Source organism: Ictalurus furcatus, chromosome 17 (genome assembly GCF_023375685.1).
Source record: "Ictalurus furcatus strain D&B chromosome 17, Billie_1.0, whole genome shotgun sequence".
NCBI lineage: Eukaryota > Metazoa > Chordata > Actinopteri > Siluriformes > Ictaluridae > Ictalurus > Ictalurus furcatus.
Window position 1 is genome coordinate 16,961,898 of NC_071271.1, and position 27,922 is coordinate 16,989,819.

The following is a 27,922-nucleotide window of genomic DNA, read 5'->3' on the forward strand; positions in this document are numbered from 1 at the left end:
TTGCAAGGTGGGGTTTTGGGTAACATTGCCACCTCACTGTGTCCAGCTTTCCCAGTTCATTACTAAGCTCTAGTAATTGAATGTTCTCCCCAAGTCCATGCAGGCTTTCCACCAGGTCTCTGGTTTTCCCCCATCTACCAAAAACATGCCAGTAGGTGGATTAGGGACACAAATTTGCCCGTAGGTGTGAATGCATGCGTGAATGTGTATAAATATGATGTAAAGACTGGAATCCAATCCAGTGTGTATTCCTGCATTATGCACAGTGTTTCTGAAATAAGTTCTGAATCCACTGCAACACTGACCAAGATAAAGTGGTTACTGAATATTAACAAATGCATGAAATGTCTCCAGATTTCAACATGTCCCTTGACCCTTGGTTTGCTGCTGGCTTTCACTGAGGGATGTCACTGAAAATTTTGCTCTGGAGAGCAGTGGACTCTGCAGGCACCATGCTCTCTAAGCGATGCGAGAGGCCATCTTGGGCTGTGTTCTTCACTGCCGCCTTGCTGAATCGGCAATGTAAGAGTGCGCGCACATGCTGGAAGATGGACTTGCGGAAGATGATGAAGACCCAGGGGTCTACCACGGGGTTGAGGGCAGAGAAACGGAATGCCAGGAGGTTCCTTTTGTCATTGCCTGATCCTTGGCTGATGGCATTGACGAAGCCAAATATCTAATAGAAAGAAAAAGAGAAAAAAGGAGAGTTAGGTTGGGTGAAAGATATTTAAAATATATTTAAAATGACTGAACACCGAAGCTCTTTTAAACTTCTACATGTCTAGGAAACCTTTATTAACTATTATTAATTACTTCAGTGTTTATTCTGTAAGAAATCAAATCTTGTATGCAGTTCTGGATGACTGCAATTGCCAAACATATCATAGTGTACCGATGACAGGTGAAAGGCAAGACAGCACAGTGTACAATAATATGATTTTACAGACCAGTTTAACCATGTAATGGACTTGTATAAGATGGGTATTGTCAGGAAAACCAAATTAAAAAAGACAAATCTGTGTTATTATAGTCTGATCATGGACAGGATGTGCAACACATCCACAGCGTTGAATTGTGAGATGAACAAAATATCTGGTTCTGGAAACACACACAATATGAACACAATATCTATTCTTGGTAATATACTGCCTATATATTTCCTGTCATAATTGTCCAGCTGATCAGTGCAGTCATTACAACTGTGTCCGGGTTTAAATCTTCAGTGAAATTAGTCTGAAAAATATGTCTGATCTGCGATACAACGAATAAACTAAATGGACACAGCAAGTTTGGTTTGGTCTAGATATATTTGACTTTATTTGACTCTGTCCCCAAACAGAAAAGTTTAGATTCAGAGTCCATCACACTATGTGGCATGTGTTGAGAAAAGGGGATTACTGGCTGGCTAAATCATACTAATTAGTATTTTGGCATGGACTGTGCTTTTTGGGAAGGTCATTCGTTTCAACAACCTGACACACTGCACATGCTGCACATGAGGAGCCAAAAAAAAAAAAGGTAAAAAGAAACCTTGCACTAAAAACATAGACAATGCAGAAGTTACAGACACACACTTCTCAAGGACTTACTGTTTGCGTTTTTATCTGTGGCACTGTGGCAGATCACATAAGTCCTTTCTAGGAAAGCTCTAGACCATTTCCATCACATAAAAAGCACTAATTTCTCATATCAAACACGTCCGATGTCTGTATAGAAGCTGAATTCTCTGGACTGTTTGTGTTCTGAATAGATAGCTTAGGTCATGAGTTTCTTCTCCAGACCACAGCACCTGCACATGCGGTTGTTTTGTTTATTCAAACCCGAAACACGATTCCACAAAACCCATCAGGATCTGCAAAAGATGTCTCTGTTTAGAAGCATAATGCTGCCTGCATACCTCCTGATGTCACTGTTTGCTTTTTCTAGTACAAGAACATGCTGGAATTGACGACACGTCAACAACACCTGACGTTTACAGCAGCATTTAATGGAGATCTTTGCCAGACTGTGTGAAAGGCAACAATCCTATCTACACCTTCAAGCATCGAAATGGAGTTATTTATGGTGTGGGTCATTATGACATAAATTGTAAAATGTGCCATGCCCTGACAGGTGGTGTCACCATATAGTACAGACCAGGACAGACAGAGAACATAATACATTTCTTACTTTTCTAGAAGGAGGACATTTTGAATAGAGCAGCAACAGACAGAGAAGGCCTGGAAAGAATGAGTGTGAAATGTGCCACCATGGAACACTGTATACCCACAGCGTTCAATTAATTTCACTTTAACATCGACAGGGAGCTACAGGAATTTCCATGAGCCATTAAGTGATGTTAATGACAGTGTCAGTATAGTGTCATACCATCTGGAAGAAGTGTGGCTCCGACTTCTATTCAGCAATTCTGAATCAGTAGCTACCAACTCATCTGCGTGACATTACAAGAAGCCAGTGATTGTCACTGTTGCACGTCGTCAAAACAACTCCAGAAAACATGCCCCACCACATTCCCTGGCCTCATATGGTCCTCAGGCAGAAGCTCTCTATCCTGCCGTGGTCTACTAATCAAGTTCTGACATGACTGCTTGGGCACCATGGGACTTTCAGGGTCTCTTTAAATAAGCACTTTAGGACGAGTTGATAATGTGGCTAACTGAAAAGAAACTAGTTATAAAGTTTGTTTAGGGAAGTCGGTCAGCTGCCTTCTAAATTGAACATACAGCCACAAGACTGCAAACTCACTCACCCACAATGTAACTTAGCATACACAAAACATCAGAACATACCAGAAAATTGCACAAAATACACAGTAACCTGATACAATAACTCACATTCACAATACAGCAAAAAATACTATATGCACCTTAAAGGGATGCTATAATACAAGACAGGTTTTTATTTATTTATTCATTTATTTATTTAAATTTTCACTCATTTATACTTGGTCCTTTTGAAATGAACTAAATTTTCCTCATCCACAGGCGATAATTTAAGCAACGCTTATTTCAGTGAACACCACAAAACCAAATTTAGGTGAAAAATGTCACAAAGTTTGACTTGTTAAACAACAAGCTCTCATTGTTTAACAAAGAAAAAGCTGCTTTTCATCTGAAATGACTCCAGATCCAACCATTTCTGCATAATCATTTTGTTATGAAGGTGCACCTACAGAATGATAGTGCCGTCCACCAGTAGAGCAGAAATCTTTAAGAGTTTGGTTCCAACTCTACTACAAGTAACACACCTTTCTGTAGTGTTCAGAACCTCCCTTGCTCAATTGTTTTAGGTGTGCTTTGTTAAATTTGGCAAGGCAAGTAGATTTTCTGGAACAAGGCTAGGCCTGCATTAAATTCCCTTTAGACAATGTAGTAGGTTTTTTTTGGCAGTTAACGTTGGGCTAAATGCCAAAATGTGATAACTGTTATTTAGTAGTAATAATAATACAAAGAGTATATATATACAATTATAGTACACAATGTTATTTAAAAAACAGCCAAGGATTAGCAAGTGTCTTCTCTGTATGACTTTTGCAACATTGTATTTCAATTGTCGCCAAAACATCCTGTTCTCACATTTGTGTTTGTGACCTACTTTGTTGTGGTTGTTCTAACCTTTAACTGTAAATTCCTTTGGCTAAAGGTTGGAGGTCTTATATATACCACTGAGTCAAGCAAGAATAGAACATGATTGGAAATAGCAAGGTTTAGCAACATCTTCACCAGAATGATACAGCAAGCCTGTTTGCACTTGAATGGGTGTTGTGATTCAGCTGCAATTATAGAATTGTGTTCCCGTTTCCTTGCTTAAAAATAGTTTCATGGTGTACTCTTACATAATTTATAAGCAGGTGAACTTTGCTTTAATCTTTAACCCCCTGTCCTGATTCATGCCTTCTTAATATTTTTGTCAAATAAATTATTTTCTTTTACAAGCCAGTGAATATACAGTATATGAGAAGTGTTACAGAAAAATATCACTTAAAAGTTTTCTTCTTTTTTTTTAAAATCTAAAGTTGAAAAGTTGGGTCTGCATTGACTGCATTGGGTTGGGTCTGCATTGTCTGCATTGACCCCTAGCCCATTATTATTATAAAGTGCTATCTGTGATGTATCATCACAAACCACTTGAAGTATGTTCAGCACTTATGGCTATTAAGGAGTCTTTTGATGACCGTGTAGTTTTGTAACTGTTTGACCACTAATGGCACTGTAGACCACCAAAGAATAAAGTGGGTCCTTGAAAATTGTGCGCTGTGAATACATTTGTATATTTCAACCATAGAAGAAGTCAATTTCAAATGATTCTCCACATGACAATTAACTACAAACTGTATCACATGACCAGTCATGTGCTCCACATCCCCATTCACAATCACTGAACTGATCAGCTTCACCTGTTCCTAACATTCCTACAAATAACCTGGTCTTTTATACAGTCATTGTGAAGTCTTGCTGCTAGTATTGACTAGTGACATTATTGAGTTTACTTATTTTGTGGATGTTACTCTGGTTTGATTCTGCTTTAGTTTGGTTATTGATGCCATCCCTGCCTGTTTGCTGATCACCTGACTTTCATGTTTTGAATCTGCTTTGCCCATACTGTACAACTTGTCTGCCTTGGGTGTTTTAATTGAATTCTTGCATTTGCATTAAACTTGTATATGCTTGACAGGAGTATACAAATAAAGCAGAAACAAACCGTTGTGACAATTAGCAGAAGAAGAAAAAACGGCTCAAGAAGACAAATTCATATTGGAGAAGAATTAGTGGAGGGGAGGATGCTTAATTCTGAAAGGGAATTTCACACACATGCAGAGACGGAATGAAGTTTTATTGCTGGTAAGTGACCATGTCAACCAAACAAGCAGGTGGGCTCAATACAAATATCATGTTCTTCACATTGCAAGCCGGATAAACAAAGCACCTTTCTAAAACTATCAAAAAGGAGTTTGTCAATATTTTGTTAGATAAGGAGGCCAGAAAAAAACAGGAAAAAGGGCTACAAGGGCTGGCAATCAAAATTGGACAGTGATTTAAAATGCTGTTTGTTTGCTTTGCTCTCCTGCGACGATCAGAAACCATTCATGGTTTCACGAGGAACATTAGATAAGCAATTTTAAAAGGATTATATTTCAAATTTACTATTTCTTACTGTTCACTGAATTTACCACCCTCCCCTGTTCTGCTGTATTATACTGACTGGGGTTTTGTTTTACTTAATTACATTTTCTAGCTAATTATTGGTAAAAATTTGATTCATTGATGTATCAGAAAATCCTAGGAGAAAACGTCAAGCCATCTGTGAGGAAGCTGAAGCTTGGCCTTCCAACAGGACAACGATTCCAAGCATTCCTCAAATTCCACCAAGGCTTGGTTGCAGAAGAAGTCCTGGAAGATTCTACCGGGCCATCACAGTCACCTGACTTGAATCCCATAGAAAATCTCTGGTGGGATTTGAAGGCGGCGGTTGCAGCACGCAAACCCAAGAATATTACTGAACTGGTGGCCATTGCTCATGAGGAACGCTGCCAGAAGCTAAGCATCTCGTTTGCAGCAGGTCATAATAGCAATAGGGTGCTCTACTAAGTACTAAAGATGCTTGCCAAGAAGGGGAGAAATAAATTTTGGTTGCATTTTTAGTTGAATTTGGGGAAACCACTTTCATTGTGTCTGTAAATGTGCATGTGTGGTTCATTAGATTACAGAAATTATGCCAATTTTTTTTTTGCACTGGAAAAATCAAGGTTAGAACTATCCTGAATGTTCCATTAAATGTGTGAATTAGAGCAAGATAGTAGGCATGAATATGTGGTGTAAAAAACAAATAAACAAACAAACAAAAAAACCATTAATCAGACTTCCTATTATATTGCAGGTTCTGACATTGCAATTTGCACAACCCAGTTCCAGTTATTGCATAACTCTATCATGTGTCAATTTGTTAATATTATAAATTCTATTAGGACCTAACTACTCTTCCCTTTTGTTGATTTTCTTCAAATATGGATATTGTGCTCTAGCTTTAAAGGAAGGATGGATCAATAGAAGTAGCTCTAGGTTTTTTTAATTTACAGTACCCAGCTCAAAAACTCTGAATTATTGCAATCAATAACTTGCACACTTAAGTAATGCAATCTCTAGAATGTGCTTTTGGCCATGGCCTAAAATTACTTAAAACATGTAAAGTGCTCTTAAAAGGTGATCAAAGAAGCTGGGAAATGGTTCTGTGGGTGGAGCTGCTATCCAGTCGGGGCAGATGGCCTTTTTCTGCAACGTTCCTGCACAGTGAATTCTGCTCGCTCCACAGAATATAAAATTACACACAAAAACCAAACTACAGCCTTCAGTGATACTGTGTTCCAAGATAAAAACACCAGGCTTTGGCTACAGATAGAATAATGTTGTTGAAGAATCCCTCTTAAAGTGTAGACAAAATCCATTAATCAATAACACTTAGGACCCAGTGTTTCATGTAAGATTCCTCTCCTCATTCTGTTTTGAAAATATATTCTTTTAATGCTGTATCGTCTATGCATGTTGACACCACTGTATTCCCGCTGCTCGTTATCCCACTGTTATTATTCATGACGTCTGTGCATTAAATTCGTTTATACAGTGCTGGCATGATGGGATGCATGACGTCACACCGGCCATGAAAAAGTGATAAGGACTGTAGAATTAGATTTGCTCAGATAAAAATTACTGTTGATATTGAAATAAATTAAAAATGGATGCACAGGGCCAGTACAGTAATGATGTTAGTTGGTGCAGCGCCCAGTTCTGGCTAGGTAGCCTAAAAATACCAGACTGACATGTCTATATTCAGCTCTGCTAAATAGATAACAAGGGGAAGAGCAGTCTTGGATATCACAATGCTGCTGTTAGTACATACTGCACTTCAATAATAATAATAAAAAATATATACCTGCACAATCACAAATCACAGGGCTATTGAAATAATTACACAAAAAAGAACATTTTGTCATTTGTAATTACCTGCAGCACCCAGACTGCAGCCAAATCACGGCCATGCTGATATTCAATACATCACTCTTATACTAACCCCTTAAACTCCTGGCTTATTATTCAATTATTAATTTAAAGCATATTACTCAGGAACTACACTAAGAATAATAAGACAGGTATGTATTCATGAGCATGGAGAATGTAATTCTGAAGCTGGTGATATGTCGTGGGATTTTACAGGATTAAACATTAAGCAAATACATAAAGGAGGACAACTGTAGTAAACATTTCCTGTAAAGCTTGATAAGTGATACCAGTTGGAAAAGAACGAACTGTGAAATGTGCTCTAGATCCTGTAAGAGATATATGTTCCCTATACAAGATGGCAATCAATGCTCTTGCCTTCTTGTTTTTCTTGTTTTTCCTGTCATGCATTATTAAACACCGACAAGCACTTTTATTTATTTTTTAATTGAGTCAATTCAGCAGAAATGAAAATGCAACTACTTTAAAACCTGACTTTTACCAGAAAATCTTTATACTATAATATGGATATTAATATTTCATGAGCACTCTGAAACAATCTGTTCTTGATAACCAGTAATTCTTCTAGGCTTTATATCCAGTAAACAGTTTTATTCTTCCTTCAGGAGGAAGTAATGCCTGATACATGTTAACTTTACATACTATACATTAACCTTATGTATGAACTACTAGAGGCCATGCATTACTGTTTGTTTTTTTGTTTGTTTTTGTCTATTAAAAGTGATAACAGGTTACTGAATTACACGCAGACTGAACCTATTTTCAGCAACTGAAGCATTTTAATAGTGCAAAGCACAAGAAACACAAACAACCCACACTTCTGTAAAAATCCATGGGTGTGGTAAACCTTTCACACTATTTTTTGTGTCAATTTCCTTTGCTAAACCAATTTGCACACAGACTGACATTATATTTTAAACATAACTTCTCATGCATTATATTATTTCTCTTTCTACTTGCTCCATCTTCTAGATAGATTAAGTTTTGCCTAAATCTGGTATCATTTCACTGTGGAATTTACTGGTTTCCTTATGACTGGCTTGCAACTGTGACTATTTAATGCACCCCTCCTCCAAAAGAGGAGACTGCTTCTGACTCAGTAGTGGTATGCCAAGCCTGACCCAAGTGCAGCCACTTCCTGGCAATGATGTGCAAATGGCCCTTTAAGGTAGACAAGATAGTTGAGTGTGTTAAAGATACTGACTTGTAATCAAATATAGTCTACGTCCTGCAGCCTGTCTCAGAGCCTAAAGTGAAGTGATTGCACACATTATACTGAAGTGAAGTACTGCATAAATGTTGCAAATGTGGGTTTCCCATAATGCTTTGTGTATTTTTGTGGTATTGTAGTTTAATGACTTGACAGCTACATAGAAATGACATTATTTGCTCATCAACTGAATTGGTTCATACAATTAACACCTAATTCAACACACAACAATCTCTAGAGTTTACACAGAATGGTGTGAAAAACAAAAACATACAAAAGTGAGCATCGGTTCTGTAGGCAGAAATGCCTTGTTGATGAGAATCTCCAGAGTGGTCTGAGCCTGAGAGGAAGGTTGTGGTAACTCAGATCTTTACAACTGTGGTGAGCAGAAAAGAATATCAGAATGCACAAGAAAACTACTTGAGTAGAAATTTCTAATGTTATGTGTGAAGAAATAATTAGGTAGTTTAATCAACCCAACGAACAAACATAAAACTTTTGGTAACACTTTGATGGAGTCCATATTTATAACTGATTATAACTGCGCTTATAATTCTTTGTAAATTGGCATTAATTCCCTGTAAGCGTTTTTTTTAAAAAAAAAAAACATCTAATAATGATTCAAAGCTGTAATATTGTGTGATAAATAATTCCTTGACGACTTAAAAGCATATTGTAACACAAGTTTGTGAGCAACTAATAATGACCTGTAAATAATGATAAAGTAAGTAATGTCTATTAATTAAAAAAAAAATCTAAACATTTTAAAATGTCATCATGAGTTTACAGAAGGCTTTGACAAATGTCCTTAAAACCATTGAACTAGTGGTAATGTTCTGTCTGCCGTTACTAACAAGCCTAATAACGAAAAACGACCTGCTTTTTAAAAATTATTTTTAACATCAAACCTTCGCTCTCTTCTTGTCCATATGAGCATTTGTTTTCTTATGCTATGAAACTAGATTTATTGCAGTCATTTACTTATGAACAACATGACCTAATCTTTCAAACTATAAAAGAAAGAAGTGACATGGGCCATATGCATATGATCCATGGATCAGAAACTGGTCATAACCACGCTAATGTCAGCTGAGCTAGCTCACTGGGTAGGATACAGCTACTTAATGTAGTAGAGTGAAACAATGTGTCATTGAATTATATTGATTTCTGCTGATGACACCACATTGAGGTTGGAGAATGAACTTCAGTCACTTTACCGCAGTCTTCAGCGACAGCTAAAACAAGACGGCTAGCGGACACAAGCTAACCTGACAGGATAACTATGCTGTTTGGAAACTGTTAAAATATATTCAAATAGTTTTCTCATCTACATTTATTTATAAAATCTGAATGGCTTCACTGTGTTCAAAACTGTTATAAAATTATAAATACACTGTATGTGTGTGTATGTGTGTATACCAGTATGTGAATTTGTAACATCATGTTTTGTCAACAAAACACACTAATATTTGCCAGTTATGTTGCTTAGCAACCAAAGCTTACTGTTATCAGATTACACTGTGTGCCAGAAGAATGGTTTATTGGGAATATTTGTTAAAATAAATGAAATAATTAATTTTTAAAAAGCTAAAATACTCAATGGCGTGATTTTATCATGGGTGAAGAGGGTTTCAGTCACTCTCCTTCACATTTTCACTGTGGCAAATATTTGTGGTGTGTCGTTTATGAATAAGATGGCTCTTTGAGGTGAATGTTGCTCTGATGAGCCATTGCAGTGATTGGACAGATGAGATTTAAGCATCAGAAGTCACTTTCAAGGTTAAAATAGGATATATTAAAATGTAATAAAATGTCTCCGTCATAATAACACTCTCACATCTGGACGATTGACTTTTGACTGCTTAGCCAACCTGCTCCACAGTTTTTGTTTGATTCCTGCCCAATCATACAGGACATTAATGTGCAAACACAGAGCACAACAACCAGATCAGCATAAACACTGGCTCTGTGTCTTATAATTGCAAAAAAAAAAATGACTTGCTGAAAGGACAAGAGGGACAGAGTGGACATATAAAACTGGGTCTCAATGGAAGGATGAAGGGAAATGTGTTCAGGCCAGAGCAAGGCTCGATTCATGCTAATGCTTGTCTGTTTTGCAAGTCAGCGCGTCTGGGCAGAGCATCACCTTGTACTTCCGCACAGGAAGAGTCTGTGGAGCCAAATGAATATTGCATGATAATGGAACTACAAAATGGAAACAATTCCAGGAGCCAACATGCTTTTAGGAATGAAGGCTGACCTGGAGGATTTTCATTAGCTCAGGGACTTTCCATGGATTCAAAATGCTGATCATTTTTCATCAGATTTTTGGCTTTTAATTTGGTTAGGGATTTTGTTCACTCCAGTGTTTGTGCTGGCATTGCTATAGCTGTTATAAATGGCAAGAGAAAGCTTCCAGGGATTGTGGTGTGGAATATTACTTTCAGGGTAAACAAAAAAGAGCATGAGCAGCTGTGGTACCCAATCAGATCAAGTAATAGCACATATTAGAAGCAACAACATCAAAAAACAAGATTTTATGTATATCTGCCATTAGTGGGTAAACTGTATGCAGATTGTTTTACATTACTCATCCCAAATACACACAAGCATTAATAAATGATGAATGGACACTTAATATTTGTTTCATCAACACCAACAAAGTGGTTGCAACATGCCGAATACAGAATTGTTTTGCACATAGTTTAGAGTGTGACAAAGCCAATAAAGCCCAGATCAATCCATCTAGTATCCAGGAAGAATTTAAGTGTACATGGAGTCAGAAAAGTCTGAAGGTTTCCAAAGCACATTTATGTGATTTTTTTTTCCCTTTCGACATTCTGCACTTCAAATTAAGACATCTGAAACATTAGCAAGGTGAAGAGTCACACACAGACCATCAAATACGTGCATGTTTTGTATTAAAAACCACTCTATCTGATAACAGCACTGAGCTTATTTTAGACTACAATTCTCTCAGAGAGGAAGTGTATTTGGTAATCAAGCAAATGAATGTAAATGGATCTGACCTGTATGAGGTACATCCAAGCCCAACAAAGTGCTGATTAATATCAGAGAAGTGGGCTTTTCACAGTATTAGTCAGTTTAAGTCTGACAGTCATTTACGAAGAAGGAAATCTTTAGATGTAAACTTGCTAATCTAGCCATCAAATGTCAGGTAAACAGTGACAGGAATTAAAACTTAACTATCAGAATTTTATATCAGTGACTATACAGCATTTATAGTTGGGATTTTCCCCAGCAGTTTTTTCCACAGTAGTTTGAGCATTATTTGTGAAATAGTTGAAAGTTGAAAAGAAAGAGCAATAAAGAGTACAAATCTAAATCCTATCAATATTGTGTGTGAGCACCTTGTGCACACACACACTCACACACACACACACACACACACACCGATCAGCTATAACATTAAAACCACTGATGGGAGACGTGAATATCTTTGCTTATTACAATGGCACCTATCAAGGCGTGGGGTATATTAATCAGCAAGCGAACTTCGTCAGTTCTCAAAGTTGATGTTTTGGAAGTAAGAAAAATGGGCAAGCGAAAGGATCTGAGCGACTTTGACAAGTGCCAAATTATGACGGCAAGACGATTGGGTCAGAGCATCTCCAAAACAGCAGGTCTTGTGGGGTGTTCCTGGTATGCAGTGTTTAGAACCTACCAAAAATGCTCTAAGGAAGGACAACCAGTGAACCGGTGACAGGGTCATGGGCGCCCAAGGCTCATTTATGCGCATGGGGAGTAAAGGCTAGCTCGTCTGGCCTGATTCCACAGAAGAGCTACTGTAGCACAAATTGCTGATTAAATTGCTGAAAAAGTCAATGCTGGCGATGATAGAAAGGTGTCAGAACACACAGTGCATCACAGCTTGCTGTGCATGGGGCTGCATAGCAACAGACTGGTCAGAGTGCCCATACTGACCCCTGTCCACTGCCGGAAGCACCTACAATGGGCATGAGAGCATCAGAACTGGACCATGGATCAGTGGAAGAAGGTGGCCTGGTCTGATAAATCACGTTACATTATGTGGATGGCCAGGTACGTGTGCATTGCTTACTTAGGGAAGAGATGGCACCAGGATTTACTATGGGAAGAAGGCAAGCTGGTGCAGGCAGTGTGATGCTCTGGGCAATGTTCTGCTGGGAAACCCTGGGTCCTGGCATTCATGTGGATGTTACTTTGACACGTACCACCTATCTAAACGTTGTTGCAGACCAAGTATACCCCTTCATGGGCTTAAAAGAATTGTTCAGGAATGGTTTAAGGAACATGACAAGAGTTGAATTGGCCTCCAAATTCCCCAGATCTCAAAACAATTGAGCATCTGTGGGATGCGCTGGACAAACAAGTCCAATCCATGGAGGCCAAACACCTTACAGGACTTAAAGCCATTTAATTCAAGGAACCAGTCAAGCACACAGGTATACACTCAATAATAGATATAATAAGTTTGATTATGGGTTATAATTTCCAGCGTTGTAACTAAATAAAAAAGTCACAGACCCACTGGCTATGTTTCATGGACCCCACTGCTTTAGAGAACCATAAATAGTTTTTCTGTGCCATTGCTCTAAAGAACCATTTCCGGCACTTACTACTGAGAGTGACCTTTCCTTTGAATTTACATTGACCTCAGTGAATAATGAGACGTCTTCCAAATACAGCCCCAATTCCAAAAAAGTTGGGACACTGTGTAAAATGTAAATGAAATGAGATGAGATATTCATAGTCTTCGCAATTTTACATTGAGGAACATTATTCTGAAATTGTTCCAAAAATTGTAGACGCTGTGTTTCACAGATTGGTGAACCTCTGCCCATCTTTACTTCTGAAAGACTCTGCCTCTCTAAGATATTCTTTGTATACCCAATCATGTTACTGACCTGTTTCCAATGAACCTCCAGCTGTTTCTTTTTAGTAACAATTACTTTTCCAGCCTTTTGCTGCCTCCCGTCCCAACTTTTTTGAGACGTGTTGGCCATGAAATTCAAAATTACCTTATTTTTTTCTTAAAATGGTACATTTACTCAGTTTAAACATTGGATATGTTTTCTATGCTCTATTGTGAATAACATATGGGTTTATGAGATTTGCAAATCATTGCAGTCTGTTTTTATTTACATTTCACACAGTGTCCCAACTTTTTTGGAATTGGGGTTGTAAATCTAAATGATTCCTGAGAGGCTTCGAGGATCAAAGATGGACGATTTCTCATACCATTATGACAACACTACAGAGAGCAGATCAACCGTCTCAACCCCAAACCACAACTTTCATGGGTCTTGTGCATTTGATGTTTTTAATTATATTTCCCCCTTATAGAGATCACATTTCCCCCTGGCCCTTAGTATGAATATATGAACATGTTCAACATATGGGAAGTTTGTTTTCTTGTACTACATGCATGTTTGTGTATACAGTATCTGTAAAATAAATGTACACAATACAGCAAAGTTAAACTAGGCAATTAATCATTGCCACAGTTAGAGTGTGCTGTTATACACATCAACTTTCCATAACATTTGAGTGTAACTCTAATACTTCATAACATTTCTGTCTGCCATAAACACAAGAAAGACATTTGTTTGTTTATATATACAACACTTCATTCTCAATGGGCCATTACATAAATATACAACTGTCTCATAAAAGAAAGGCATAAACAGCACCTGTACAATTTCAAACTCTAAATCATAAAATAGAATGACAATAATAATAATAAAAGAAGTAAAAGAGAACATGTAGACACCTGTTATATGATCCAGAGGAGGAAGAAACAGTTGACACATGGACACACCTCTGACAAGGGTTTGCACCTTTAGATCCTGCCTGGCTCCATGACAGAACAATTCTGTGGTCTGGAGTATTTAAACTCTACCACAACATTAAGTGTTTTAAAGCGGTTATTATATTATATTGTGACTCTAAATACCAGAAAATAGAAAAGAGATCAACCTTTCCTGTTTTAAGAGTAATTTCTCTAAAAAACATGCAGTTTCCAGACGTTACTATTCCTGACATCACAATATATCATCCTTTTTGGAGGCTCAATTGAGTCAATGGTGCAGATGTGAACATGTCATCACTGATGGTTAGTAACAGCATGGTGAACAAGTCTAAAGCTCTGTTTACTTACTGGAATGAACTCGTGATTTGCCAGTAAAGTTCTGTAGCTGCAGCTGTCACTTTCCATAATAGCTGTACATGTACAAACACACACCACCTAATTCACTGTTCCTCTTCAGCTCACACTCTCTTTGACCCCAAAGATTTCACAGGAGACAAACTGCATAACGTCACAACCACATCTATTCAATCCACCCCTCACATGTTATCTCCGCACTACCGGCTCAACAGTGTGCTTTATTTTGTCCAAGAAATCTAATACTCATATCTAAAACAGGGCCAGTCTGGGATGAGGACAGCTGTAGTTGGGCAGCTGTAATTACACAAAGCTCAACAAAAAAGCAACCTATTCATCTTTCTAGTTCTTTGTTTCTAGTTATCCACATATGCAGGCCCCATACTGTCCGCAGAAAGCTGTGATGCACTGTGTGTTCTGACACCTTTCTATCATCGCCAGCTTGAAATTTTTCAGCAATTTGTGCTACAGTAGCTCTTCTGTGGGATCAGACCGGACGGGCTAGCCTTCGCTCCCCATGCGCATCAATGAGCCTTGGGCGCCCATGACCCTGTCGCCAATTCTCCGGTTGTCCTTCCTTGGACCACTTTTGGTAGGTACTAACCACTGAATACCAGGAACACCCCACAAGACCTGCTGTTTTGGAGATGCTCTGACCCAGTCGTCTAATCATCACAATGTGGCCCTTGTCAAAGTCTCTCAGATCTTTATGCTTGCCCATTTTTCCTGCTTCCAACACATCAACTTCGAGAACTGCCTGGTCACTTGCTACCTAATTTATTCCCAACTTTGACAGGTGCCATTGTAATGAGAGAATCAGTTATACACTGTCACTGGTTTTTATGTTATGGCTGATCATTGTTGGCTGCGCATTGTATGTATATACTATGTGTATATCATTAAGCTTCAGTTGAAGAGTACACATTGCACAGTCACAGCAAAAATAACCTTTTTAGAGGTGGAAAATAATATAGTATTTAAAGTACTTTAAGACATAATAAAAGTCCACAAAAATAGAGGCCACTACTCATAAACGATGAGACAGTAAATAAAGTCACCAGGCTCTTTACACTCCTTTCAGATAAGAAAATCTCCCAGGGAAGTTTACATTCAGATTAAAATTGGCAAACAAGACATGGGTTTTGGATATGATTTAAATCCACAGAAATGTAACATTGACTCTATAATTAGAACTTAAAACAACATCATTTATTAAATACATGGCAACTCTTTCGAAATATCCCATTATCCACCAACTATGTATAAAATATAAATGCCTGGTCACTCGTAAATCTTCAGAAAGTCATAAAACCATCTTACATTAACAACCATCTTTTACTGAGGGGTAAAATATATTATCTACAACATTTGCAGTACTTCATTCTCATGGTTTTCTTAATCCATTAAACTACTAGCCCTAAATGGCTATGCTTTATAATTTTGTTTTCTTTGATACTTTCTTGTGATCACGACTTAATTTTCTCATGAGCTCGACATAAAAAGTTGTTTTCTTACCCCGAGATGTTTCTTCTTATCCTGAGAAAATCTTGCGCTTTGTGAATGGGACTGGAGTTGCATGCACATTGGCATCTTCGCCATCATAAATGTAATAATTGCCCACTGTAGAGATGGCCTTTATCTCCGCATTAAGAGAGATGGATGTCCCCTTCTCAAGTGTCTGACGGTAATGTGGAAGTCATCAATCCTGCAGGGATGAGGTATTTTTGTAGGCCACCCGGGAAGTTAGCATCATCCTGATTCCATCCACAAAAAGCCAACAGGATTTTTCCACTGGCTTTTAGATTATTACAGAAAATAAGCTCTGTGACCAACAAAAGTTAATGATTCTTACACGTTTTGTTCATCAAGATAATCTTCACAGAACACGAACTACACCACGGTCGCATGACTTCAACATCACCACAGCTAGGCTTCTGACAACTCTTTCAATCTTTATTTAAAAAATTGGAAAATACTATAAATTGATACGTCTACAAGTTGGAATGTTTGAGTTGGAATAGTTTGCAAGAGCGTGAGTATAAACACAACGAGGCTGCAGTAGATGAGATTTCCTGTTCGGCGTAATGACGTATAATGTACCCGACAACCTCCGTAGTCCCATTTAGCCACTTATTAGCAACTTTTTCAAGACACGTAACAGCTTTAAAAAATCACGAGTGAGGTATTACTGGTGTATTTTATGTCGTAGAATAAAACATAAAATTATCCTGAGCTTGTGTTAACCACAGACTTTATTTCAGGCATTGAACCAAAAACCCATTCAAAATACCCATTGTCATCTGGACGATGGATGTCGAGTACACAGAAAAATTAAATCGAGATCACAAGAAAACAAGAAAGGAAAAATTAGCAATGCATGGCCGCTTAGGGCTTCCATAGATATAGGGTGCTTTGTTATTAAGAAACGTGCTACACACAAAGCAATTTGTGTGTGTGTGTGTGTGTGTGAGAGAGAGAGATAGAGAGAGAGAGAGAGAGAGAGCCCTGGTCGTGTATGATTGAAAGTAACTGCCCAGAACATTGGCAAGATGGCCACTGAGTGGTCAGGCCAGTAGTCGGGAACCTATGACGCACGAGAACATGTGGCTCTGACAAAATCGTGTGGCTCGCCCGGTGTCTCACCCTTCACCAACATATCATAGTTCAAATCTAAGACACATCACTAGAGGTCAGTTTCCTGTAGAAAATGCAAAGTCAATTACAATTCCTTTGTTGTACAGCCTACTGAAGTTAATGAAAATTCAGTTTACAATAATAGATTTCAAGTCGCTCCAGCCAGTGCACGTTTGCAGTGCTGTGCGCACGTGTCACGACACCAATCCACTCAAGTTTCTATGGTAACCTATCATGCGAAAAAGAAAGAAATCAGAGGAGCATCGAAAATTTAAAAAGTGGCAGGACTGAAACATGTGCTTTTATTGAAATCTCTGGTTCTCTGCTGTGTCTGACTGCACGTGAGACAGAGAGGGAAAAGAACACGGATACACACGCACACACACACACACACGCACACACACACACAGAGAGAGAGTGAGAGAGAGAGAGAGAGAGAAAGGTTTTATGCTGCTCAGGTGGAAACTCAACCTCAAAGTGAAACCCTGCACAATTAATTCCATATTGCAACATGTTACCTATTGTTTGTTGCATATTTGTTTGTTTTTGAGTTGTCTGTTGACCTAAATAAAGTTATTGTTATTGGAAAACCAGGTTTTTTAACAGAGTAAAATATTCGTTTTTCCAATGGCTCTTTCGAAAACAAATGCATTTAACAAAAATGAAAAACCCTTGGGTTAGGCTTTAGTAGAAGGCTTTTTTTTTTTTTTTTGTAAATAGATGAATCGCGTTCAAGTAATTGGGCCTTGGAAATTGGGCCTACTGAAAGTTTGGACCAGTCATCCAACCACATAATCATAACCATAACAACCACATAATCAACATTCATTAAAACATTCCTGTAATTCTCAGCAACAGTTCAGCCTTAATTCTTCAATTTTGTTTGACTAACCCTATAGAGCTGGAAGCACAATTACCACACATCAATAGTGATCACCAATTATTCACACTATTATTGATCTCAATGGTATTAAGGGTATTAATGGTATTATATTATAGGCAAGAAGATTGTTGATCGATTTCTACAGATTTACAAGCTAATGATGTCACTTAGCTAATGAAAGGATGCAGCTCAGAACTGAGTCAGACACATACAAATGGTTTTTGGTCCACACTGAACAAACCACGATTGTAACAACCATGATTGTAACCATTTTAATCAACCAATAAATCAATAGAGCCATTTCTGTGGTTCTGGAAAAGTGGTTAAATAAACACAAAACTCTTTAGGCCTTAGTAATAGTTTCAGATGAACAAAAAAGGACAGCAATTATTATTAGTCAACTCATATCCCACCACTGTTACTAATTATAATCATTCATATGGTGAAGTTTTGTGATGAGATGTTTATTTTTTAACATTAATGGAAGGAGTCACCAGTGTCAGCGTTTTGTAACAGTCAGATGTAAAGCTGTAACTCCAGGGTTTTCTGCCACAGGAAAACTTCTTCGTAACAAGCTGCATTTTGTCTTAATAATTTCAAGAAAACTTTAGGGGATTTTATGTTTATTTTTCTGTTTATAGCTGCTTATGTTTATGTTCTGTTTATAGCTGCTATAAGGTAATTGATCAGAGGAATTAACTTATTATGACTGTTCCACAACATTAAATGTAATTGTAAATGGCTAAAAAGTATGCCATTAAAAAAAAAAAAAAAACAAAACAAATAAAAACAATTAGACAGCAAATTGTTTTGGCATAAAATGAATAAAACACTTTGAGACAAGCTGTTATAGGAAAAAATTAATCTTCACGTTGGCCTGCATCACACGACCCCATTATTAATTATTTTCCTATAACAACATGCCCCTTCATGTTTTATTCCTTACTTTTATTCCTTCTCATGAATGAAGAGTTATGGATGGATGAGTAATAGCAATAGCTGTTTCTGTTAGCATGCTCATAGAAACCGTATCCAACTGTGTCATCTTAGAAATCAATTCCAGATGGCGCTTCATCTTTCAACACAGTCATTCTGCAAATAACTCACACAACAGAAATGCCCAAGTCTTGAACAGAGAAGGCATTCCTGTGGAGCATGGAAAATAATGTGTTTTTTGCATGATTTGATGTTGTGAAAATCACTTGGCTCAATGTGTCTGCCGATGCATGAAAGCAGATCCAACGCTCCATTACTCAAGTTTATTTTGTCAAAGGGTAACAGATCTAAGAACCATGTATTTACTAAATCATTATAAAGTCTTTTCTCTGAACTACCTCAGTGCAAAATATCCCAAAAGGCTTTAAATCAACAAATAGTTGATTGCAGTCTAAAAGGTCTGCAAGTCTCTCCGTTTGGACGCGTTTTATCCAAATCCCAGCATTGCAATTATAGGAACTCTTGAGTCATTCCCTTATTCACTAAGCATTAACAAGATACAGTAGGATCAGTGTGGACTTCAGGTTTTCACATTTCATATAATACATTTCATATAAAGGGTAACAAGTCCTAACCCTTATTTTATGCTTAAAATATACCAATTAGCAAGGACAGGTTTCTAAAACAAAGGTTTAGACAGGTTTCCCAATGTCTGCTTCAGACATTATCACACTTAGCTCTTTACACTCTGATACATTTACTCTGATATTGATCTTACTGATGATATATGCCTTAAAATAGACAGCAGTTAGTAAGATCAGTCGGTAAGAGCTGCTAATCAATTTTAATACGGTTAAAGAGCAGCATGTTAGCTAATAAAAGAAAGCAGCCCAACGGTGAAAGCTACTTTGTTGATGTGATTGTGATGGCTGTGCTGCTGAGTCTGGCCAGTTGATAAGTATAATTTTGCATTATCGGCATAGTGATGTGAAAGCCAACAAGAGAATGTATATAAAAGGAAGAAAAAAAAACCAGGGGATTTATAACAGAACCTTGTGGGACTTTTTAGACTCTGAAGGAAGAGCCTGCAGTGTTTATGTCCAAAGTCTTCATTCATTCATTCATCTTCTGTAACCGCTTTACCCTGGTCAGGGTTGCAGTGGATCTTTAGCCTGGGCGATACTGATCGTGAGGCCATCACAGACATGCCCAAAGTGTTATAAGAAAGAAATAGAGTAATGAATTTTAATGTAATGAATTTTCTCTTCATTTTAGTGCTGTGATGGTCTAGCTATTATTAAACGTCACTTAAGGTCACTTAAACCTGATGTTTGTGTGTGTGTAAACTCATCTTCAGTAACCACTTTATCCTGGTCATGGCTGAGAAGGATTTTAATCATCAAGCCACACCACCAATTAATAAGTTAATAAGTTAATCATTACAAGTTACTAACCATGAAGAGGAAGCCTGTACCATGTACAGAACCTGGCTTCTGCTTTTGTCCACCGGATTTTTCTACAGCCTTACACTATCAATAATATTAAATGCTATAAACTCAACACTTATGCAAACATGGATGTGAAAACCCTATGTGAGAATCTTAAAATCATGGCTATCTTACATAAATAGTTCCTCAAAATATATTTTGAGCTTATTTCACAACCAAGGTTTGCAGTAAAACCATCTTAACAAGATATATCACTTGGTTACTAGGTAATGGTTTGTTTTGCTAAACATCAATGTTAGAAAAAGGCGTGGCCTTTTAGTTAAACACCATATTAATTAATCCAAATTTATTTTGTCTTACACATCACCTGTACAAACATCTATTATCTTAGCAAACAGCAAGAAGAAAACTTGCTGTATACAACATGCAAGATCATGTATTTCCATAGACAGTAAAGTAGAAGATCAACAGACTAATCTAAAATTTGAGTGGTGGTTTTTTTTTTTGTCCATTTTTCCTGGTTCCAACACTACAAGAACTGACTGTTCACTAATTTATCCCAACCCTTGACAGGTGCCAAGGAGTGTGTGCCTCTGCAATGGAAAAAGGCTTACCAACCTACCACCCTTCCTAATGATGAGATCCTTTCATGCACATTCAACTTTTATAGAATTCACAGCTTAAGACCGATAAAGAAAAAAGAAAGAAAAGAAGAAAAAAAAAACAGGAAACCATAGGTGCTGTAAATCACTGGACTTGTGTCCATTACAGATTTTCCTGGTTGCAAAAAAATTATAATAAACAGTACAGGACACTGTGCAATAAGAGTCAAGGCTAATGTAGGTGTTCGTTTGTTGAGCAAACAGCAATTGCTATAGCAGGTAAGCTATAAATTAACCTCAGATGACAAACGTTCAAGGCTGCAATAAAACACCTGTAGGCTGAAGTGATATCATGTTCTGCATAATGTGCTGTAAATGTGGAACTGCACTCCATGATTACTTTAGAAGGTATAAAGCCACATTTAAAGACTGTAAAAGGTGTGAATCAACCAGGATGACCTTTTCTTGGTTACACAACTCTCAGTAGATGGTTACTGTATCAATATAACTAGGAAATAATTGCATTACAGAGTTTCCAATACCTGTCTCTTGATGATTTTGGCCTCACTGACAGCTGTAGTGCCTCTTATGCTCTTAAATCCATATACACTATATGGCCAAATGTATGTAGACACCTGACCATCACAGCCCTGTGTGCTTCTTGAATGTCCCATTCCAAAACCATGGCATTAATATGGAGTTGATGCCCCCTTTGCTCCTATAAAAGTCTCCACTAATCAGCTTTCTATTAGATTTTTGAAAGGGTCTGTACGGACTTGTGCTCATTCTGCCACAAGGGGTTTAGTGATGTCGGGTACTGATGTCAGTGGTGAAGGCCACAGTTAGTTACGGTCCACTAATGTGATTAGACAACCAGCATTCCAATAGTGCTGATAGTGCTAGTATAATAGCACCAGTAAATTTTGTTGTTTGTATCACACCGTTTGTCTGTGTTTGTGACTTAAAATTTCAAGTATATCAACAGTTCATTACACTGAAACCATGTACTACGGGCTGCCAGTCAGTCTGTGCATTGTATGGCAACATGCAACCAGCGGTGTAGTCAGGACATACGCATGTATACGCCACATGATTACTTGTTCCCCAAGGCTGTTTGCATATAACAACTTCTAACTATCAATATTAGCGTATACCCTCGGTAAACGTGCTTGTCATGCTGCTTGAGAAGTCCCTAATCAATTCTTGTGTTAGCTTTCCTTTAACTGTATTGTATGTTTTTGTGAAACCCTTTGTTGCAATTGGTGCATTTTTATTTGAACTCCACCCTTCCCCACCCTTGACACCTGCAATCAACCACTGTCACCGCCGTCATCAACTGAAGACAGGGATGCATTAGGTCAGCAATAATACTCATAAAGACTATGGTATTCAAATGATGCTTGATCGCTATTGAGAGGCCAAAAGATTCCAAGAAACCAACATTACACCACCACCAATGAACTGTTGACGCAAGGCAGATTGGGTCAATGGATTCATGCTGTTGATTACAAGATCTGCGTGTCCTGACAGAAATTCATCAGACCAGGAGATGTTTTTCCAATCTTCAGCTGTCCTGTTTCAGTGGGTCACTGTGCCCACTGTAGCCTCAGATTCTTGTTCTCGGCTGACAGGAGTGGAACCTGATGTGGTCTTCTATAGTTGCAGCTCATCCACCTCAAGGCTCGATGTTTTGTGCATGCTAAGATGCTTTTCTGCTCACCATGGTTGTAAAGAGTGATTATATGAGTCACTATATATAGCTTCCAGCTCATACCAATCTGCCCATTTTCCTCTGACGTCTCATATCCTCTGACATCTCATATTCCACCCACAGAACTGTCGCTCACTCAGTGTTTTTGTTTGTCACACCATTCTTTGTAAATTCTAGAGACTGTTGTGTGTGAAAATCCCAGGAGATCAGCAGTTTCTGAAATACACACATCAGCCCATCTGGCACCAACAACCATGCCACGGTTAAAGTCACAGAGACCACCCTTTTTCCCCCATTCTGATGTTTGATGTGATTAACTGAAGTTCCTGTGGCTGCTGCCACATTATTGGCTGATTGGATAACTGCATAAATGAGCAGGTTTACAGGTGTTCTATTAAAGTGGACGGTGAGTGTATGTTAAATGGCGCACTTATATAGCGCTTTTATCCAAAGTGCTTTACACTGTGGATCATTCACCCACTCACACACCAATGATAGCAGAGCTGCCATGCAAGACGTTAACTTGCCATCGGGAGCAACTTGGGGTTCAGTGTCTTGGCATGTGGAGTCATGCGGGCGGGGAATCGAACCGCCAACCCTACAATTAGAGGACAACCCGCTCTACCAACTAAGCCACAGCCGGCCCGTCATGTTCTTTGGCAAGAAGTTGTTTAGCCTCTGTAATTTTGCTATCAAAGCCATTTGTCCAGCAGGGCATCACTTATGGGTGTCTTACTGTATTTCTTCAGTCCTTGAATTCCCTCAACTTGCTAGTCATCTCTAGCTCAGTTTCCACTCTTTGTCTCTAAGAACCTAAATAACATAGTATGTCAAGCTCCACTGCTCCTGCAGCATACACTATTTGTAATTTTGGTGTTTGTGCACACTGATGGTAGATTGCCACCTTCTCTGGAAAGCAGTGATTGACAGTAGTTAGTCCAGTAAATGTTTTCAGTCATCTGCTAATGTTTGCCAATCATTATGGCATGCACATCAATGTACTAGAAATTAGTACCAACATATTCCCACATCACACTGTGCAGTAGTGATAATGAATTCACGAATGAGTGGCTTGAATAAGTTGGTGTTTGTAAAGGGACTACAATGGGGTAGCTATTTGCTTACAGGATAATAATACTATAGAAGACTATAGAGTTTCCCCAGAACAAAAGGAGATCCCAACTATTGGTGCTAGTATTGCTTTACCCATATCGATTTTGTGTTTTGTTTACTGCAAAATATTATATAACAAGCAACAGTATTAGTTACCTGGAATACACACACATACATTCAGAGAGAGAGAGAGAGAGAGAGAGAGAGAGAGAAAGAGAAAGAAAGTGCTTGAGAGAGCTCTGGATTTCATACCATTGCAACTACTATGTCAGTGCCACTGCTCTACTGAGGATGGTCAACAACCCAGAATATTATCTTATTACTGGTGGTCCTTTTCAACACATAGGTAAGGTACAGGGTGTGATCATTTGTGCCTTGCAATAGATGCTTTACAGTCAGTAATTATTAGCATAAATACAAAATGTGTGTGTACTACATAAAATATCCAAGTCACATATGTACTATATAATATATAGTATACTATACTATATAAGCTTCACTGCCAGTGAAATGTACAAAATAACATCTCCTGTGTTTTTTTTATTTTTTATCCTTATTAACATTCAGCATTGCCATCTTTTCATCTGTGTGTACAGCAACTCCCTTCCGTTATCATATATTCAGCAAAGGTCAAATAACAGTGATACAAAAAAATCAACAAGAAAACTACCTAACAACTACAATAATGCAAAAGCCTGTTTCTTCCTTGACAAAAAGTAATAGCTGAAACATACACGTGGGAAGAATTTAATGGTGGCTATGATTAAGAAGAGTTCAATACGTGCCCGACACAGAGTCAGTCACATGGAGGTCAAGTTGGTCTAATCCACTTCTCCAGGCTAGTGAGACACGTATTATAGGAAGTTATAGATAATGCTTAAAGAGAGATGACATAACAGCAGGTGGCTAGACCTACTATACAAGTACTCCAGCATCGGTTACATAATATCTCAGCACACCGAGACACACCTATTGTTAACATAGATAGTAAACACTGAGATGAATTATTTGTGTGTGTGCGTGTGTGTATGTCTGTGTCTATGTAGCATTGTGCCAAGGTACCAAAATCAATGGAGGACCATTTGTTCCTGACTGATCCCGGTTGTAGCTGAGAATTTCAACATGTTGTCATATCCAGAAATGATATGCACTATTAAGAGTGCCTTAGTGCACTTGAATGATCACAGAGTAAACAACTCACAACTGGTAACAATTTACTATCACCTAAACAAAAGACAAAACTTTTACAGCTGACAGAATTGGGCAATTGTTCAGCTTCATTAATAAACTTGGTGCCTTGAGACAGGAAAGAGAAAACAGAAAGAACATGTCTCGGGTATAATGTGTTTTTTTTTTTTTTTTAAGTCTACAAGCTATACATCTGTAGTATAGCAGCTTTTCTAGAATATTGTCCACACTGTATACAGCACGTCTAACTATGTATCACCATTTTGCTGCATAGCTTGTAATCCACTTAACCTAACTGTAATGTACTGTAGCAAAGAGTGTGATATGATCAGCTCATGTACTTACAGTGAGAGGCAAGGAGCAGATGACAAAGATGATAGTCATGGAGGCCAGCAGCAGCAGGTGGTCCATCTCCTCCTCACCCTGGCCAAACCAGGTGCTAAGCCTTTTCTTGCGCCCTGTCGAGACCACAGAACCTCGGCGTGTGATCTGGCTTCGGTGCATTCGGCACAGACTGACGATGACTGAGCCATTACAGACAAAGACAACAGCAATGAGCAAGGCCATTAACAGAGAATAAGAGAGGGAGAAGGCGAGTGTGCGCCTCCCCTCTTCCTGATCCTCATTCCCAGCCTCCATTTTAATAAAGCACCATGTGCCAGGACAGTACTGCTTGTAGCGGCCAATGCCAAAGATGGGCAGCAGGCAGAAAGCACCTGTAAAAAGGTAGATAAGGATTAGCGCAACTTTGGCGAAGTGGCGCCGTACGTGCTTGGAGTAGAAATATGGGTGGCTGATGGCCAGGCACCGCTCCACTGCCATGGCACACAGGATCAGCATGGATGCCAGACCAAAGAAGGTCAGGGCGAAGGCAAAGGAGCCACAGAGATGCATGCCGCCAGTTAAGCCCACCAGGGAGGTAGCATGAGCATAGCACACAAACACCGGTGGACTGAGCAAGCACGTCCCTGCTAGATCTGTCACAGCAAGTCCTGTTACTAGGATGCAGAAGACATTGGATTTGGTCCGTCGTTCTTTTTGGTGGACCCCGAGAATGGCCAGAGCTAGCAGATTGCCCACCACACCAGCAAGAAACATGATGGCACTGACCACCAGGTTCCCAGGGTTCTTTTGCACTTCGATGTGCGTGACATTTTCACATGCACTGTTTGGGATCATCATTGAGTCGCTCTTACCCTGAGCCCAGGAAGACTGTGGAATAGAGTTAAAAATAAAGTTCATTTTTACTGCCTTTTTTTTTTTTTTTTTTTTTACTAGCAAAGAAGTCTATTTGAAATGACTTCCTTACTTATATCCCTACTGGAAAAAAACCCCAATAGAAACCCTCACAGAAATTGTAATGGTTTTAATGGTTATAATGGGAATTGTATTGTTTTTTTATGGAGATCAGTGTTTTCTTTCAAAGTTTTTTTTCAAATTTTTTTTTATGTAATGATCAATGTGGGTCTCTACTGGAAATTTGTTGCCTTCTATTGGTGGCATGTTATGTCTAGTGGATACCATTAAGGACCAATAATGGTAATGCTTTTAATGGTAAGCTGATGGTATGTAATGGTATTTGTAGTGGAAACAATTAGAATTTCTGTGATGGTTTCTATTGGGTTTTTTTTCCCCCAGCAGGGATAATACAGTATTACACAATTCAACTTATTAGAATAAAAAAAGAATCACACGTTATGAAATGCTCCAGTCAGTATGACTCCCAGTCTTAAAGATTATTTCCAATAAAGGTCTCTGTACCTAAAGCACATTATATGGTAATCATTTGGTTTAATACAGCCTGAAAAGAGCAATGTTCGCATTCACATTAAGACTATGCATTGGTCAGTAATGAAAAGTAATGAACCATATACATATGCACAGAGGTTCGAGTCAATATCTTATAAGATTATTATTTTATTAATATATAATATAAGAGAGTATGTTGAGCCACGCACCTGTTAGAGGATTTCCCATTTCTGTTTCTCTGTCAGAAACTGTGCATTTCAGCCGAGTCGATAAAATATCTATATTAAAGATGCTTCAAATTCGTCCTTACACAAATCTCATATCCAGTAAAAACAAAACAAAACAAAACTTTGATAAAAACAAAACAAACAAACAAACAAACAATAAAACCCGTCGACACAGGGAACCGGCACAGTGTGTGATTTCCTCCTCAATTAAGTTTGATCAAACATCTGTAACAGCTGCTCCATAACTCGCGTTAAAGAAACGCACGTAAAAAGACTCAGGTATTTTTGATATATGATGAAGGATAATGACGCTGTAGTTCGGTCGAAATGAAAGTTTTAACGACGCTAAAGCTTCCTCTCGCTGTTTCCTGTGCCTCGCTGTAACGACTGACTGTTGGTTGTCTGAGTCGTGTAGTATAGACGTGAGAAACAGGGAGGAGAGACAGAGTAGAGGAACCGGTGTGCGCGTGTGTGTGTGTATTTGTGTGCACAGACTGTAACTGCCTCTAATTACTGCTCTGCCCAGCCACTCATTAGCCTACCAAGAATCTGTCCTTGTCTAATTTACCTCAGGGCTTCAATAACTTCATTTCTTTATAGAGGTCTGCATACCCGAAATGTAATTTTTCTACATTTCTTGACAATTCTTCATTTATCACCAGGGGTATAGCCAGAACTTTTACAGTGGGGTGGCCAGGGTGTATCCAATGACTTTCCTGGGGGTGGAAATCTAGGGTGAAGCAAAATACTAATCCGCATGCATGGAAAATGACAAAACATGGCAACCCTTATTTGTTTATGGATTCCCCATCAAGACATAAACGGCACAGAGCTAAGCAACATTTGTTTTTCCTCCAGCAAATATCAAAAAGGTCATAGTTAACATAATATTACTCTTATTAGTGTTATTTAATATTCAATATCAGAAGATAATGGTAGCTAATATTGTACTGAAGAAACACAGCGTTATGAGTCCAAACAATCAACATCATTAACGTAAAAAGTTTGCTCATGTGTTTGGTCATGTATTTGTTCGTTGTGG

General features: G+C 38.3%; 1 protein-coding gene across 1 annotated transcript; it reads right to left on the reverse strand.

The window, feature by feature from the left end:
- Positions 1–394: 394 nt before the first annotated feature.
- ptgir (prostaglandin I2 receptor) lies at positions 395–27,862 on the reverse strand. Its single transcript, XM_053647233.1, has 3 exons — positions 26,863–27,862; positions 25,250–26,116; positions 395–676 (listed from the first exon to the last, which is right to left on the reverse strand). Exons 2-3 carry the CDS (start codon positions 26,084–26,086, stop codon positions 395–397), a joined length of 1,119 nt encoding a protein of 372 aa, XP_053503208.1. The 5' UTR covers positions 26,087–26,116; positions 26,863–27,862.
- Between the last annotated feature and the right edge of the window lie 60 nt (positions 27,863–27,922).

Coding starts and splice junctions, on each gene's coding strand:
- ptgir (XM_053647233.1), bottom strand. CDS start 26,086: ATGATGATCCCAAACAGTGCATGTGAAAATGTCACGCACATCGAAGTG. Junction 677..25,249: donor TCTGCTCCTTGCCTCTCACT/GTAAGTACATGA, acceptor TCTTTCTATTAG/ATATTTGGCTTCGTCAATGC.